The sequence below is a fragment of the Mustelus asterias genome, chromosome 1 (genome assembly GCF_964213995.1).
Source record: "Mustelus asterias chromosome 1, sMusAst1.hap1.1, whole genome shotgun sequence".
Taxonomy (NCBI): domain Eukaryota; kingdom Metazoa; phylum Chordata; class Chondrichthyes; order Carcharhiniformes; family Triakidae; genus Mustelus; species Mustelus asterias.
In genome coordinates, this window is record NC_135801.1 from 45,665,258 (window position 1) to 45,683,969 (window position 18,712).

At 49.5% G+C, this 18,712-nt stretch overlaps 1 protein-coding gene across 3 annotated transcripts in view; it reads left to right on the top strand.

Moving 5' to 3' along the window:
* Positions 1 to 18,712, top strand: part of LOC144493158 (uncharacterized) — a 334,243-nt gene that overhangs the window by 71,331 nt on the left and 244,200 nt on the right. For all 3 annotated transcript variants that reach the window (XM_078212064.1, XM_078212058.1, XM_078212070.1), the window contains exon 5: positions 8,404 to 8,483. In XM_078212064.1, coding sequence (XP_078068190.1) covers positions 8,404 to 8,483 — 80 coding nt within the window. The remainder of the gene's footprint in view (positions 1 to 8,403; positions 8,484 to 18,712) is intronic.

Genomic DNA, 18,712 nt, shown 5'->3' on the forward strand with positions numbered 1-18,712 from the left:
CCCCTCCCTCGCCCGCTCCCCCTCCCTCGCCCGCTCCCCCTCCCTCGCCCGCTCCCCCTCCCTCGCCCGCTCCCCCTCCCTCGCCCGCTCCCCCTCCCTCGCCCGCTCCCCCTCCCTCGCCCGCTCCCCCTCCCTCGCCCGCTCCCCCTCCCTCGCCCGCTCCCCCTCCCTCGCCCGCTCCCCCTCCCTCGCCCGCTCCCCCTCCCTCGCCCGCTCCCCCTCCCTCGCCCGCTCCCCCTCCCTCGCCCGCTCCCCCTCCCTCGCCCGCTCCCCCTCCCTCGCCCGCTCCCCCTCCCTCGCCCGCTCCCCCTCCCTCGCCCGCTCCCCCTCCCTCGCCCGCTCCCCCTCCCTCGCCCGCTCCCCCTCCCTCGCCCGCTCCCCCTCCCTCGCCCGCTCCCCCTCCCTCGCCCGCTCCCCCTCCCTCGCCCGCTCCCCCTCCCTCGCCCGCTCCCCCTCCCTCGCCCGCTCCCCCTCCCTCGCCCGCTCCCCCTCCCTCGCCCGCTCCCCCTCCCTCGCCCGCTCCCCCTCCCTCGCCCGCTCCCCCTCCCTCGCCCGCTCCCCCTCCCTCGCCCGCTCCCCCTCCCTCGCCCGCTCCCCCTCCCTCGCCCGCTCCCCCTCCCTCGCCCGCTCCCCCTCCCTCGCCCGCTCCCCCTCCCTCGCCCGCTCCCCCTCCCTCGCCCGCTCCCCCTCCCTCGCCCGCTCCCCCTCCCTCGCCCGCTCCCCCTCCCTCGCCCGCTCCCCCCTCCCTCGCCCGCTCCCCCCTCCCTCGCCCGCTCCCCCCTCCCTCGCCCGCTCCCCCCTCCCTCGCCCGCCCCCCCTCCCTCGCCCGCCCCCCCTCCCTCGCCCGCCCCCCCTCCCTCGCCCGCCCCCCCTCCCTCGCCCGCCCCCCCTCCCTCGCCCGCCCCCCCTCCCTCGCCCGCCCCCCCTCCCTCGCCCGCCCCCCCTCCCTCGCCCGCCCCCCCTCCCTCGCCCGCCCCCCCTCCCTCGCCCGCCCCCCCTCCCTCGCCCGCCCCCCCTCCCTCGCCCGCCCCCCCTCCCTCGCCCGCCCCCCCTCCCTCGCCCGCCCCCCCTCCCTCGCCCGCCCCCCCTCCCTCGCCCGCCCCCCCTCCCTCGCCCGCCCCCCCTCCCTCGCCCGCCCCCCCTCCCTCGCCCGCCCCCCTCCCTCGCCCGCCCCCCCTCCCTCGCCCGCCCCCCCTCCCTCGCCCGCCCCCCCTCCCTCGCCCGCCCCCCCTCCCTCGCCCGCCCCCCTCCCTCGCCCGCCCCCCCTCCCTCGCCCGCCCCCCCTCCCTCGCCCGCCCCCCCTCCCTCGCCCGCCCCCCCTCCCTCGCCCGCCCCCCTCCCTCGCCCGCCCCCCCTCCCTCGCCCGCCCCCCCTCCCTCGCCCGCCCCCCCTCCCTCGCCCGCCCCCCCTCCCTCGCCCGCCCCCCCTCCCTCGCCCGCCCCCCCTCCCTCCCCCTCACCTCCCCTGCCCCCGCGCCCCCGCTGCCCCGCTCGCTCGCTGTCCTGCCCGCGTTCGCTCGCGCTTCGGCCCCCCGCCCGCGCTCTGGCCCCCCCCCGCCCGCCAGCTCTCTCACACACGCACACACCATCCTCCTCATCCAGTCCCCCTCACCAGCTGCATTGGAGGGCACCGCCAGAGCGTACCAGGCACCGTATCTCACAGTTGGCTACATGGGCCTCATAATAGTGGGTCTCCGCCTCAGTCTCAGGCCGCGGCACAGGCATCATCAGCCATGTCCGAAGCCACATACCGCCCCCGCAGCCTTGGCTCCTCCTCAAATGCCTCCAGGATTCCCAGGCTTCTGACAATTAAGCAGTCTTGCACAGACATGCATAATGTTCATATTATGGTTGCACACTAGTTGAACACTCAGGGAGTGGAGCTCCTTTCTGTTGATGTATCTCCACAGATTCTTTAAGCAGGCCTTGAGGGCGACGTGTGTGCAGTCATTGGCCCCTTGTATGTTAGGCATCTCCGCAATGGTTGCGAACCCTGCAGCCCGGGCTTCCAGGTCCAGGTTAAATTTGATGTACTGCCCAGCCCGGGCATACAGGGCTTCTGTGACCAGCTTGGCACGGTGTGCACAGCTGATTGGGAGATGCCACAGGCATCTCTGCTCAGGGTCTGGAAGGGGCCAGTTGCGTAAATGTTCAGAGCAGCCGTCAATTTAACAGCCACCGAGAGTGGTTCATCCCACCCCCCCACCACCTCTAGGTGCCAGGTCCTGCAACAGGTTGCACAGATGTTGCAATGTCTCTTCGGTGGCACACGGTGTCCAACATCTGTTCAAATGACACTCGTGCATGGAACTGCCGGGGTCTGTGCTCCTTCCTTCTCCTGCGCCTCACGTCCAACTTTACCAAGTTTTCACGTCCGAAAACGGGCGCAACTTGATGGTAAAATCGGGCCCTCTGTGTGAAAAATTTCCCCCACACATCCCCCTTGTAATTGACACTTCTACCCTGGCAAAAAGCCTCTGACTATCCATCCTGTCTTTGCCTCTCATAATTTTGTAGACCTCGATCTACAAAATCTCCCCTCAACCTCTGTCTTTCTAGTGAAAACAATCCTCGTTTATTCAACCTCTTCTCATAGTCAACACCCTCCAGATAGGCAAAATCCTGGTGAGCCTTCTTTGCACTCTCTCCAAAGCTTCCATGATCTTTTGGTAGTGTGGCAACCAATACTCCAAATGCGGCCTAACCAAGGTTTTATGTGGCTGCAACATGATTTCCCAAATCTTGTACACAACGCTTCGGCTGATGAAGGGAAGCATGCCATGTGCCTACTTAATCACCATGGCCATATGTGTTGCCGTTTTTAAGGGACTGTCGACCCTGCACACCAGATCCCTCTGCATGTTAGTATTCTTAAGGGTTCTGCATTTACAATATAATTCACACCTAAATTTGATCATGCAAAATGCATCATCTCGCATTTGGCAGATTAAACTCCATCTGCCATTTCTGTGCCCAAGTCTCCAATCTATCTATAACCTGTTGCATTCTCTGACAAACCCCGGCACTATTAACAACTCGGCCAATCTTTGTATCATCCGCAAACTTACCAATCAGACCACCCACATTTTCCTCCAGATCATTTATATATACTACAAACAACAGTGGTCCCAGCACTGATCCCTGCAGAACACCACTAGCTACAGATCTCCATTCTGGAAAAACACCCTTCCACTGCTACTCTCTGTCTTCTATAACCAAGCCAGTTCTGTATCCATCTAGCCAGCCGACCCTGAATCCCATGTGATTTTAGGTTTTGAACCAATCTGCCATGTGGGACCTTGTCGAACACCTCACTGAAGTCCATATAAACTACATCCACAGCCCTTCCCTCATCAATTATCTTTGTCACCTCCAAGAAATTCAATCAAATTGGTGAGACATGACCTTCCCATGCAAAACCATGCTGCCTGTCACTAATTAGTCAATTTTCTTCCAAATGTGCATATATCCTGTCCCTCCATATCTTCTCCAAAAGCTTCCCCACCACTAATGTCAGGCTCACCAGCCTATAATCTCCTGGATTCTCCCTGCTTCCTTTCTTAAACAAGGGAACAACATTTGCTATTCTCTAGTCCTCTGGAACCTCACCTGTGGTCAAAGAGGATGTGAATATATCTGTTCAGGCCTCATTTATTTCATGATTTACTTTCTATCATATTGTTACCACTATCAACTATATTAATGACTTGCATGACGAGCCCGAAGATATTGTAACCAAAATTGCTGACAGCGCAAAGATAGGTGGAAATCAAATGGTGAAGATAATATGCAGAATCTATAAAAGGAGATATAAATTAAATGAATAAGCAAAACTTTGGCCGTATAACATGGGAAAACACGAGGTTGTCCACTTTGGCAGGAAGAATAGAAAAGCAGAGTATTATTGAAATGGAGAGAGACTGCAGAACGCTGTGGTACAGCGGATATCCTTGTATATGAATCAAAAAATGTTAGAATGCAAGTACAGCAAGTTATCATGTTGGCCTTTATTATAAGGGGAATGAAATATACAAGTACAGGAGTCTTGCTACACATGTACAGGACATTGTTAAGACTGCACATTTTAGTTTCCTGACTGAAGAAGGAATATACTTGCATTGGCAGCAGTTCAGAGAAGCTTCATTAGGTTGGTAGTTGGGATGTCTTATGAGGAAAGATTGAGCAGTTTGAGCCTGTACTCACTGGAGTATCGAAGAATGATGGGCAACCTTACTTTGTGAACAGAATTCCCACTCACCTGAAGAAGGGGCTTGGAGCTCCGAAAGCTTGTGTGGCTTTTGCTACCAAATAAACCTGTTGGACTTTAACCTGGTGTTGTTAAACTTCTTACTGTGTTTACCCCAGTCCAACGCCGGCATCTCCACATCATGACAACCTTATTGAAACATATAAGATTCTGAACAGGCTTGACAGCATAGATGCCAAGATGATCCTTTCCCTCATGGAGGAATCTAGAATGAGGAGTTTAAAAATAAAGGGTGTCTAATTTAAGACTGAGGTGAGGAGACATTTATTGTCACAGAGTTTTTAGAACTCTTTTCTCCAGCGAGCAATAGAGGCTGAATTTTTCAACATATTCCAGGATGAGGTGCAAAGATTTTTGATCTGTAAGGGAATTTTTTGGGGGCAGGGACTTGGGTTCGATTCCAGCGTTGAGTGACTGTGTGGAGTCTGCATCTCTGTGTGACTCCACTTATCCGCCCGCTCACCCTAATCCTTAATTCCTTTACTGTTCAAAAATTTATCAATCCTTGCCTTAAAAACATTCAATGAGGTAGCCTCAACTGCTTCACTCGGCAGGGAATTCCACAGATTCACAACCCTTTGTGTGAAGAAGTTCCTCCTCAACTCAGTCCTAAATCTGCTTCCCCTTATTTTGAGGCTATGCCCCCTAGTTCTAGTTTCACCCGCCAGTGGAAACAACTTCCCTGCTTCTATCTTATCTAGTCCCTTCATAATCTTATATATTTCTATAAGATCATAGAAACCCTACAGCACAGAAAGAGGCCATTCGGCCCATCAAGTCTGCACCGACCACAATCCCACCCAGGCCCTACCCCCATACCCCAACATATTTTACCCACTAATCCCTCTAACCTACGCATCTCAGGACACTAAGGGGCAATTTTAGCATGGCCAATCAATCTAACCTGCACATCTTTGGACTGTGGGAGGAAACCGGAGCAGACACGAGGAGAATGTGCAAACTCCACACAGACAGTGACCCAAGCCGGGAATCGAACCCAGGTCCCTGGAGCTGTGAAGCAGCAGCGCTAACCACTATGCTACCGTGCTGCCTCCCCTTATTCTTCTGAATTCCAATGAGTATAGCTCCAGTCTACTCAGTCTCTCCTCATAAGCCAACCCTCTCAACTCTGGAATCAACCAAGTGAATCTCCTCTGCACACCCTCCAGTGCCAGTATATCCTTTCTCAAGTAAGGAGACCAAAACTCTACACAGTGCTCCAGGTGTGGCCTCACCAGCGTAACGCTATGACAACGGATGAATGAACACCGCTCGACAATCACCAGGCAGGAGTGTTCTCTTCCTGTTGGGGAACACTTCAGCAGTCATTCAGCCTCTGATCTTTGGGTAGGCGTTCTCCAAGGCGGTCTTCACAACACACGACAATGCAGAATTGCTGAGCAGAAACTGATAGCCAAGTTCCACACACATGAGGATGGCCTCAACCGGGATCTTGGGTTCATGTCACACTATCTGTAATCCCCACAACTTGCCTGTGCTTGCAAAATCTCACTAACTGTCCTGGCTGGAGACAATACACATCTCTTTAACCTGTGCTTAACCCTCTCTCCACTCACATTGATTACCTATAAAGACTCGCATTCCAACCATTATTTTGTAAATTGAGTTTGTGTCTTTATATGCCCTGTTTGTGAACAGAACTCCCACTCACATGATGAAGGAGCAGCGCTCTGAAAGCTTGTGGCTTGTGCTACCAAATAAACTTGTTGGACTTTAACTTGGTGTTGTGAGACTTCTTATTGTAGAGATAAACCAGGGAAGCTCAGACCAGTAAGTCTAATGTCAGTGATAGGGAAACTATGGAGAAACTTTTGAAGAAGAGCATCGATCTTCACTTTGAGAGGCAAGGCTTGATCAGGGATAGTTAGCATAGCTTTGTCAGAGGGAGGTCATGCTTAACGAATTTGATTGAATTTTTTGTGGAGATGACCAGGTGTGTAGATGAGGGCAGTTGATGTAGTTTATATGGATTTCAGCAAAGCCTTTGACAAGGTCCCACATGGGAAACTTGTAAAGAAGGTAAATGCACATGGGATACAAGGTAATTTTTCCAAAATTGACTCAGTTATGGGAGACAGAGGGTGACGACAGAAGTTTGCTTTAGTGACTGAAAGCCAGTGTCCAGTGGCATACCACAGGGATCTGTGTTGGGTCCCCTATTATTCATCATTTATATAAATGACATAGATGTCTGTGTGGAGTTTGCACATTCTCCTCGTGTCTGCGTGGGTTTCCTCCGGGTGCTCCGGTTTCCTCCCACAGTCCAAAGATGTGCGGGTTAGGTTGATTGGCCATGTTAAAATTGCCCCTTAGTGTCCTAGGATGTGTAGATTAGAGGGATTAGTGGGTAAAATATGTAGGGATATGGGGGTAGGGCCTGGGTGGGATTGTGGTCGGTGCAGACTCGATGGGCCGAATGGCCTCTTTCTGTACTGTAGGATTTCTATGATGACTATGTGGGGGGTAGGATTAGTAAGGTTGTGGATGATACAAAGATTGCCCAGGTGGTTAACAGTGAGGCTGAGTGTCTTGGGCTACAAGAAGATATAGATGGAATGGTCAAATGGGCAGATTAGTGGCTGATGAAATTTAACCCTGAAAAATGTGAAATGATACACTTTGGAAGGAGTAATTTGACAAGGGAGTACTCAATAAATGGCAGGACACTAGGAAGTTCTGTGGAACTAAGGGGCCTTGGCATGTTTGTCCACAGATTTCTGAAGGCGGAATGGCATTTTAGTAGGGTGGGGAAAGAGGCATAAGGGACATATGCCTTTATCAATCAAGATGTGGAGATGTCGGCATTGGACTGGGGTAAGCACGGAACTTGGCTATCAGTTTCTGCTCAGCGATTCTGCGTTGTCATGTGTCGTGAAGGCCAAGTTTCGCACACATGAGGACGCCCTCAACCGGGATCTTGGGTACATGTCACACTATCTGTAACCCCCACGACTTGCCTGGACTTGCAAAATCTCACTAACTGTCCTGTCTGGAGACAATACACATCTCTTTAACCTGTACTTAACCCCCTCTCCACTCACATTGTTTGTACCTTTAAGACTTGATTACCTGTAAAGACTCGCATTCCAACCATTATCTTGTAAATTGAGTTTGTGTCTATATGTGCCCTGTTTCTGAATACAACTCCCACTTACCTGATGAAGGGGCAGTGCTCCGAAAGCTTGTGGCTTGTGTTACCAAATAAACCTGTTGGACTTTAACTTGATGTTGTGAGACTTCTTACTGTGTTTATCAATCAAAGCATAGATTACAAAAGCAGGGAAGTCATGTTATATAGAACTTTGGTGAGGCCACAGCTGGAGGACTGTGTGCCATTTTGGTCGCCACATTATAGGAAGGATGTGATTGTTTTGGACGGGGTACAGAGGAAATTCACAGGATGCTCCTGGGGATGGAATATTTAAGTTATGAAGAGAGGTGGGGTAGGCTTGGGTTGTTTTCATTGTGTGGCTTTTGCTACCAAATAAACCTGTTGGACTTTAACCTGGTGTTGTTAAACTTCTTACGTTGTTTTCATTGAAGCAGAGAAGGCTGAGGGGTGACCTGATCGAGGCGTACAAGATTATGAGGGACATGGACAGAGTAGCTGTTCCCCTTAGTTGAAGGGTCAGTCACAAGGGGGCATAGATTAAGGTGAGGAGCAGGATTTAGGGGGGATGTGAGGAAAATCCTTTTTACTCAGAGGGTGGTGATGGTCTGAATGCGCTGCCTGAGAAGGTGGTAAAGGCGGGTTGCCTCACACCCTTTAAAAAGTAACTGGATGAGCACCTGGCATGTCATAAAATTCAAGGCTATGGGCCAAGTGCTTGTAGGTGGGATTAGGCGGGAGTTCAGGTGTTCCTCGCATGTCGGACATGAGGTTACAGGGATAGGGCCAGGGTGGCAGTATTGTCAGTGCAAACTCAATGGGCTGAAAGGCCTTTACTGTATGATTCTGAGAGTTTACAATTAAAAAATCGTCTTTTTAATTTTTATGTTTGACTGAAGAGATGGCCAGTCAAATATCTATTTTATGCTGTATCTATTTATGCACATACATGTATGCATATAAATAAAGCTGCTTTAAAAATGAAACTTTATTATTGTATATGACAGGGAAAAGATCAAACTGAGATGATGCAAAATGAAGGCAAGATTCAGACGGTGGAATCATTTGGAAAATCATTAAGTAAAAGGTAATGAACAAAAAATAATTTTCACGCTTTGATTTTGCTGATTCCACCATCCTCTTCAAATTCCTGTATACTATCATCCAGGTGAATGGAACTGCAGTTACCTCCTTCCATTTCTGTCCATCAAATTTTAACTAGGATGTCACCACCCATGGCTTCTGTTCCCATACTCATAGAAACTAAGAGCAGGAGTCGGTCATGCGGCCCTTCGAGCCTGCTCCCCCATTTAATATGATCATGGCTGATCCTCTAGCTCAATGTCATATACCTACTTTCTCCCCATTACCTTCATGCTATTAAAATAAAAAAAAATCTCTTTCTTGAATACATTCGGTGACTTGGCCTCCACAGCCATCATTGGTAGAACATTCCACAGGTTCACTACCTTTTGAGTGAAGAAATGGTTCCTCATCTTTGACCTAAATGGTCTACCTGTATCCTGAGACTGTGTCCTCTGGTTCTAGATTTCCCAACCAGGGAAAACATCTTCTTTGCATCTAGTCTGTTCAACCTCTTAGAATTTTATATTTTTCAATCAGAACTCCTTTCATTCTTCTAAGTGCTAGGGAATACAGGCTCAGTTCAACCAACCAATCTCTCCTCATAGCATAGTCCTATCAACCCTGGTATCAGCCTAGTGAACTTCCTCTATGGCAAGTATATCCTTTCTTCGGTAGGAAAACCAAAACTATTCAACACTCCAAATGAGGTCTCACCAAGGCCCTGTATAACTGTTGGAACAGTAAGAAGTTTAACAACACCAGGTTAAAGTCCAACAGGTTTATTTGGTAGCAAAAGCCACACAAGCTTTCGGAGCTCCAAGCCGCTTCTTCAGGTGAGTGAGTTTCCCAGTCACCTGAAGAAGGGGCTTGGAGCTCCGAAAGCTTGTGTGGCTTTTGCTACCAAATAAACCTGTTGGACTTTAACCTGGTGTTGTTAAACTTCTTACTGTGTTTACCCCAGTCCAACGCTGGCATCTCCACATCATAACTGTTGGAAGACATCCCTACTTCTGAATTCAAATCCTCATACAATAAAGGCCAATATGCCATTTGCCCTCTTCAGCGCCAGGGACTCTGGTCCAATTCGAGACTCAGTTCACTGCCTGTATGGAGTTTTCATGTTATCCCTGTGTCTGAGTGGGTTTCTTCCAGAAGCTCCGATGCCTCCCCCACTCCAAAGATGTGCAGGTTAGGTTGATTGGCCATGCTAAATTGCCCCTTAGTGTCAGGGGGATTACCAGGGTAAATGCATAGGGTTATGCAAGCAACATCTGGGTGGGATTATTGTTGGTGCAGGCTCGATAGGCTGAGTAGCCTCCTTCTGCACTGTAGGGATTATACAGATGTAGTGGCAGACATTTAAGGATATTTCAGAATACTCAAAAGTAATACAATGAGAAAGAAAGAATCTAAGAGAAGGATGCAACATCTGTGGCTAACTAAGGAAGTTAAAGGTGGTGTCAATTGAAAGAGAAAGTGTAAAATTCCGCATTGATGAGCGACAGGTCAGAAGGTGGACAGAATATAAAAAGCAGCAAAGAATGATTAATAAAGAGGGAGAAATTAGAGCTAGCTAGAAATCTAAAAGCAGATAGTAAGAGTTTCCACAGGTATTTAAGATGAAGAAGAGTTAAGTAAGGTGAGCATTGTACCTCGAGAGCAGTGATCATCAACATGTGCTGCAGTGCACTGGTGTGCTGTGAGAACTGTCCAAGTGTGCCGTGACATTTTCTACAAAGATAATGAAATGTAAAACAAGCATATTGTTTTATCTTAAACAATATTCAATCCAACCAAAATTGCAACTCATAAAACTTGCGAAAATTAATCATCAAATATTTTAAAAGTGACGCATCGGTCTTTGCATGTTGCATGTTGAAAGATGTTGAAGCCATTGAAAGGGTGCAGAGGAGATTTACAAGGATGTTGCCTGGATTGGGGGGCATGCCTTATGAGGATAGGTTGAGGGAGCTTGGTCTCTTCTCCCTGGAGAGACGAAGGATGAGAGGTGACCTGATAGAGGTTTACAAGATGTTGAGAGGTCTGGATAGGGTAGACTCCCAGAGGCTATTTCCAAGGGCTGAAATGGTTGCTACGAGAGGACACAGGTTTAAGGTGCTGGGGGGTAGGTACAGAGGAGATGTCAGGGGTAAGTTTTTCACTCAGAGGGTGGTGGGTGAGTGGAATCGGCTGACGTCGGTGGTGGTGGAGGCAAACTCGTTGGGGTCTTTTAAGAGACTTCTGGATGAGTACATGGGATTTAATGGGATTGAGGGCTATAGATAGGCCTAGAGGTGGGGATGTGATCGGCGCAACTTGTGGGCCGAAGGGCCTGTTTGTGCTGTGGCTTTCTATGTTCTATGTTCTATGTATGCACTATGCTGCAAACCTCTCTATAAGACTGTAAATAAATGTGACTTTTATGAGTAATTGATTCAGCTGAAAAAAATGAGTGTGCTATGGAATTGTTTGTCTCATTGAAGTGTTCAGTGTTACTGAAAAGGTAGGGAAGCGCTGCTCTAGAAGGTCTAAGGAATTAATAATGGAAAATCAAGAAGTAGCAGGTGAACGGAACAGATATTTTGTGTCTTTTTTCACTGTAGAGGACACAAATAACATTCCAGAAATAATTGTGAATCAGGAGGTGAAAAGGAGGGAAGGACTTAAAACAATTACAATGAGGCTCACGTTGAGCATAAGGATGGCTGTGGGAACCCTTGCAGTATTCAACTTCATCTACCCATCCGGACATTTGGTGCAAAGTGGCGTCCAGTTCAGACAGATAGTAGGGAGGCACCCTCCCAACTTCCATGCGACAGGTGGCCATTGGAGGGAGTACCCACGGACACTACCCCTCATGAGGGGGTAGTGTCCGTGGCTGCTGAGGCGACGATATGGCAAAGGGTACTAAGAAATTTATTGGAAATAGTAGATGCATCGATTTGAATTTACCAAAATTCTGGAAAGGTCACACCAGATTGGAAAATAGTGAATGTGATTCTTCTTTTCAAGAAAGGAAGGAGACAGAAAGCAGGAAACTACAGGCGAGTTAGCTTGACATCCTGTCACAGGGAAATTTCTGGAATATATTATCAAGGAGTTTATAATGGGGCACTTGGAAAATCTCAACATAATCAGAGTAAATGTGGTTTAATCAAAGGGAAATCAAGCTTGACTAATGTATTAGAACATAGAACATTACAGCGCAGTACAGGCCCTTCGGCCCTCGATGTTGCGCTGACCAGTGAAACCAATCTGAAGCCCCTCTAATCTACACTATTCCAATATCATCCATATGTTTATCCAACAACCATTTGAATGCTCTTAATGTTGACGAGTCCACTACTGCTGCAGGCAGGGCATTCCACGCCCATACTACTCTCTGAGTAAAGAACCTACCTCTGACATCTGTCTTATATCTCGCACCCCTCAATTTAAAACTATGTCCCCTCATGTTAGCCATCACCATCTGAGGAAAAAGGCTGTCTCTATCCACCCTATCTAATCCTCTGATCATCTTGTATGCCTCTATTAAGTCACCTCTTAATCTTCTTCTCTCTAACGAAAACAACCTCAAGTCTCTCAGCCTTTCCTCATACGATCTTCCCACCATACCAGGCAACATCCTGGTAAATCTCCTCTGCACCCTTTCCAACACTTCCACATCTTTCCTATAATGCGGCGACCAGAACTGTAGGCAATACTCCAAGTGTGGCCGCACCAGAATTTTGTACAGTTGCAGCATGACCTCATGGCTCCGAAACTCAATCCCTCTACCAATAAAAGCTAACACACCGTATGCCTTCTTAACAACCCTATCAACCTGGGTGCCAACTTTCAGGGATCTATGCACCTGGACACCCAGATCCCTCTGTTCATCCACACTACCAAGCATCTTACCATTAGCCCAGTACTCTGTATTCCTGTTACTCCTTCCAAAGTGAATCACCTCACACTTTTCCGCATTAAACTCCATTTGCCACCTCTCAGCCCAGCTCTGCAGCTTATCTATGTCCCTCTGTAACCTGCCACCTCCCTCCGCATTGTCTACAACTCCATCGACTTTCGTGTCATCCGCAAATTTACTAATCCATCCTTCTACGCCCTCATCCAGGACATTTATAAAAATGACAAACAGCAGTGGCCCCAAAACAGATCCTTGCGGTACACCACTAGTAACTGAACTCCAGGATGAATATTTCCCATCAACCACCATCCTCTGTTTTCTTACAGCTAGCCAATTCCTGATCCAAACCACTAAATCACCCTCAATCCCATGTGTCCATATTTTCTGCAATAGCTTATCATGGGGAACCTTATCAAACGCTTTGCTGAAATCCATATACACCACATCAACCGCTTTACCCTCATCCACCTCTTTGGTCACCTTCTCAAAGAACTCAATAAGGTTGTGAGGCACGACCTACCCTTCACAAAACCGTGCTGACTATCCCTAATCAAATTATTCCTTTCTAGATGATTATAAATCCTATCTCTTATAATCCTTTCCAATACTTTGCCCACAACAGAAGTAAGGCTCACCGGTCTATAATTACCAGGGTTGTCCCTACTCCCCTTCTTGAACAAGGGGACAACATTTGCTATCCTCCAGTCTTCTGGCACTGTTCCTATAGACAATGACGACACAAAGATCAAAGCCAAAGGCTCTGCAATCTCCTCTCTAGCCTCCCAGAGAATCCTAGGATAAATCCCATCCGGCCCGGGGGACGTATCTATTTTTACCCTTTCCAGAATTGCTAACATCTCCTTCTAATGAACCTCAATCCCATCCAGTCCAACAGCCTGCATCTCAGTCCTCCCCTCGACAACACTGTCCCTCTCCTGTGTGAATACCGACAAAAAATATTCATTTAGTGCCTCTCCTATCTCTTCAGACTCCACGCACAACTTCCCACTACTGTCCTTGACTGGCCCTAATCTTACCCTAGTCATTCTTTTACTCCTGACATACCTATAGAAAGCTTTAGGATTTTCCTTGATCCTACCTGCCAAAGACTTCTCATGTCCCCTCCTGGCTCTTCTTAACTCTTTCTTTAGGTCCTTCCTGGCTAACTTGTAACTTTCAAGCGCTCTAACTGAGCCTTCACGTCTCATCTTAACATCAGTCTCCTTCTTCCTCTTCACAAGAGATTCAACCTCCTTAGTAAACCACGGTTCCCTCACACGACTGCTTCCTCCCTGCCTGACAGGTACATATTTATCGAGCTCTTTGAGGAAGGAATAAGCAACGTGGATAAAGGAGAACTTATAGATGTTCTGTACTTGGATTGCATTTGTCAAAGTGCCATATCAAAGGTTTCTATGCAAAATAAGAAGTCATAATGTATGGGGTAGCATATTAGAATGGATACAGGATTGGTTAGGTAACAGGAAGCAGAAAGTAAGGATAAATGGTCTTTTCATGTTGGCAAGATTTGATAAATGGTGTGCCATAGGCATCAGTGCTGGGGTCTCAACTACAAATGAATAGTAGAACTACCAGTAGAAAAGTAGGATATTTTATAACTGGAGAGAGATTGCATAACTCTGAGGTTGAAAGGGATCTGGGTGTTCTGGTACATGAGTCAGGAAAAGTTGGAGGTACAAAAAGTAGTTAGGAAGGTAGATGGAATATTGTTTATTGCAAAGGGAATGGAATATAAAAGTAGGGGTGTTTTGCTCCAGATGGACAGGGTGTTGGTGAATTGGGACCACAGACAGGTCAGCCATGATCTTTTTGAATGGCAGAGCAGGCTCAAGGGACACCAATCAACAGAACTCAGTAGGTGTTAACACAGCTCGGCACACTGCATGAACTCAGCAGTGCTCCCTACAATGGCCACCTGTCGCGTGGAAGTTGGGAGGGTGCCTCCCTATTATCTGTTTGAACTGGATGCCAGGTCTGGAAGCCATTTTTCACCAAATGTCCGGATGGGTACATGAAGTTGAATGCTGCAAGGGTTCCTCATTGAGGACCTTCCCACAGCCACCCTTATGCTCAACGTGAGTGCCAGAGCACTGAGCACAGTCTGCCTCATGCTGCCACTACTAACCTGTGGTATCAGGGTCCATATCTTGGGGGTGGGTGGGGGGCATCCGGGAGGGCAGCTATCCGGGAGGGCAGCTATCCAGGAGGGCAGCTCTGCGCTGCACACCAGCGATCACGCAACTGCACTGGGGCTGTAGAAAGGATGCATCATGCCGCATCATGCGAAGGGAGGGTACAGCTGCATGGGACTCCATTAGCGACCATGAGAGGGTAGTGTCCGTGGCTGCTGAGGCGACGATATGGGGCAATCAAAAGAGAAAATGCTGGAAAATCTCAGAAGGTCTGGCAGCATCTGTGAGGAGAGAAAAGAGCTGATGTTTCAAGTCCAGATGACCCTTTGTCAAAGCTGACAAAGACCTGCTGAGATTTTCCAGCATTTTCTCTTTTGGTTTCAGATTCCAGCATCCGCAGTGATTTGCTTTTATCGAACGATATGGTAATGGTTAGTAGCCAGTCAAGGTGGCTATGGCATCGGGGATGGTCAGGGTTGCCAGGGTCTAGATGCATGGGGATACAGGGTGCTGGGAGGGATTGAGGGGCCCAAGATGGTTAATCTTACGGACTGTATCTCACCTGTCAGCATCCTTGCGGTTACCGTTGATCAGAAACTCAACTGGACTTGCCACTTAAACACAATGGGTGCAAGAGCAGGTCAGAGGCTGGGAGTATTGGGCGAGTAACTCACCTGACTCCCCATAGCTTGTCCACCATCTACAAGGCACAAGTCAGGAGTGTAATGGAATATTCCCCACTTGCCTGGATGCGTACAGCTCCAACAACACTCAAGGAGCTGACATCATCTCGGACAAAGCAGCCCACTTGATTGGAACCACATCCACAAACATTCAATCCCTCCACCACCGACGCTCAATAGTAGCAGTGTGTACTATCTACAAGATGCACTGCAGAAATTCACCAAAGATCTTTAGACACAACCTTCCAAACCCATGACAACTTCCACCTGCAAGTTCCCCTCCAAGCCATCCATCATCGTGATATTTAAATATATTGCCGTTCCTTTGCAGTCGCTGGGTCAAAATCCTGGAATTCCCTCTCTAATGGCATTGTGGGTCAAGCCACAGCACATCCAGCAGCATTTCAAGAAGGCAGCTCACCACCACCTTTTCAAGGGAAACTAGGGATGGTCAACAAACGCTGGCCAGCCAATGTCGCCCATATCCCCCAAATGAATAACAAAAAAATCACAAATCACTCAGCTGCCTCTCCAACTCACCCCCCACCCAAGCAAGAATTAATCTTGGAATTTAGCCTGCAGAGCTGGCAGTGATCATTGTTACTGCTGTAGCAGTCAACGGATCCAGGCTGGAGGCCGCACCAGGACAACAGGGAGCTGCTAGCCCAGGTCAGGACCTAACTGTACATTGGCCCGAGGGAAAACCTGAGCGGGAGGGCAGAGGACAGCGGAGCAGGAGACTCCACCTGTACAGATATGCATGTCCTTCCATGAGCTGCCATACACGTGCCACCGAAGACGCAGAGGTAATGCTTCACCTGTGTACATCCTTGCACACCTGGCACATCGTGGGGCAGAGGTCACCCGCTCGTGGTAGCACTGAAGGTGACGGCAGCGCTTAACATCTATATCTCCTGATCATTCCAGGACTCAAGCAGGGAGCTGTATGGTATTTCAGAGTCATCAGCCCAGGAGGTAACAGATGGGCTGATGGGCCAGTGCATCCATTTTGACCTGGGCCAGGCACAACAAGATGCCTGGGCTGAAGACATGCTGCAGGTGCAAGGCCCTATAGACGTGGCTGTATGGAATCAGGGAGTGCCCTTTATTAATCGCAGTGAAGCAGTCTGAGAAGTGTGTCCAACAGTCAGTTCTTGTTGAAAAAAAACAAAGAGTGACATCACAGGAAAACCATGGGTGCAATTCTTTTGTAGTGCAGTGGGCTGGGAGACTCGAGCATAGACCATTTGTGCCCAACAACTTCTGCTAGTCTCTGAGCATCGGATTTCTGCCGCCATCAGCTCCGCACCAGAAATTGGCGTCAAGCTGAATAAATTATGGAAATTCTAATTTCCATACAATTTAAATCCAATTCGCATGCTCGGAACTGAAATCTCTGGGCCCACTAGTGTGTACCCCCCCCCCCCCCCCCCCAAACCAGGAGTGGTTCACTTTAGCAGGGTTTAGTATAGCTCCTCACCTGCGGAGAGCTGGTGGCCCGACTCCGTTGGAGTGAAGGGAGGTCATCGAGGCCCCCTCAGAGGGAACAGGCAGCGGGGGTGGGGGGTGTCTCCTGGGTATTGCCACATTGGTAGTGCCAGCCTGGCCCCTGGCACTGCCCAAATGGCAAAGTGTCAATGCCAAAGGGCACCTTGGCACTGCCTATTGGACATCAGGCAGTGCCAGCAGGGTGGGGACAAGTGGGGGGGAGGAGGGGGGCAGGGCTTGATGGGGGCAGGTTCTCTGGAGAGAGATCTGTCCAGGTTTTGGGGGGGGGGGTCCTACTGCATTTGGGCTGAGTGACAGAGGGAGGAAGGCCAGCGATTGAGGCTGGCCATTGGGGTGAGAGGGGGGGTCAACCTGCTGGGGGGGGGGCGGGGGGGGACTGCCGGGGAGGGGGTGGTTGGGACTGCTGGGTGGCGGGGGAGGGGAGAAAGGGATTGCCTTTGGGGTGGGGGGGGGTCATTGAGGTGGCCTGGCGGTTGGAGGGGTTCAAGGCTGGCCCGGGCATGTTCGGGTGCCCAGTGACCGGGTTGTGGGCAGTGGCGAGGGCCACATGGCTGTCAATGCGAGGGTCACGGCACTGGCCAGCAATCAAGCTGGCCAATGATCGGGAGGCCGGCAGCGCGGGGCTACAGCGCATGCGTCAATCTCGGCACTGACGGATCGGCCCATGCGCAGTGGTCCGCTCAGCACTATGCTGCTGACCTCTCCAGCGGGAATAGCCTCCCCCCCCCCGCCCCACTGAATTTCAGCGTGTTGACACTCGAGCTCTTTGCAGTGCAGATTCATTTTGAAACTCCCACTAAAAAAAATAGTGGGATTTACTCCAGTTTTTCCACAAATTCAACACTTACAATTTTTTAATGAGAATCACGCCCCCCATAAATTCATTCATGAATAAGAAACTGTCAGAAACTGCTGTTGGGGATTGTCTACGAATTGCTGTAAATTAGAAAAGCATATATACTTTCAACAAGTTGGTGTACTTGGATCTAACTGAGAAAGTTAGGGCCAATAGCAGAAGTAGCATAAGCAAAGTAAAACCAAGACTTTAAGGTCTCTGAAGACTTACAGCAAGGTCTTTGCATTGCAGCGGGGCTGTTTGGAGTGAAATAAGGTCACTAGCGTGATAATCGATAAGCATTCGTTAAGGGGAGTACACAACAAGCTTATTCTAAAGGAATGTCATGGTAGCGCACCACACCAATGAGATGCTCCTCCTGTGCTATATGGGAAGTCATTGACAATTCCAGTGTCTGTGGAGAGCACGTGTGCAGGAAGTGTGCCTAACTGCAGCTACTGACTAACCACAGTTTGGAGCTGGAGAGGCGGGTAGACACACTGGGGAGCACCTGTAATGCTGTGCAAGTCATGGATCACACTTCCAGTGAGGTGGTCGCACTGCAGGTAAAGACTGAACAGGCAAAAAGCTGATGAGAGGTAGACAGGAGACCCCTGTGGCGGTCCCCTCTCTAACAAATAAACCATTTTACATACTATTGTGGAGATGACCTCACAGGAGATTGCAGCGGAAACCAAGTCCATGATACCATGGGTGGATGTACAAGACAGGAGGAAAAGGAATGGCATAGCTATAGTGATAGGGGATTCAGAAGTAAATACTCTTTTATTTAAGTGTCTTTTATAAGCATTTTACAGAAAGCGAAATAAGGATTACTTAAGAGAGAGAGAGCAGCCAAAAGCCAATGCTGAGACCGATAAACTCAAAACATAGTCTGGAACGCACTAACTAAACAGCGATCTGTGTCTACAATATAACTGAATACTTATCTTAATTATTGCAATGTTGGGTACAAGCAGTCTCCAGCTGCATCAACAACTTGCTTCTGTGGCCATGAGAAAGCTTCTGTTTACCTTAAATTGTACTTTCAGAGAATGCAGCTAAGTTTCTAGGCTGGACCCAGAATTCCAAGCTGATGTGGCCAAATTAGCTTAAGTTAGCTTAAAGCATAGCACAATTAGT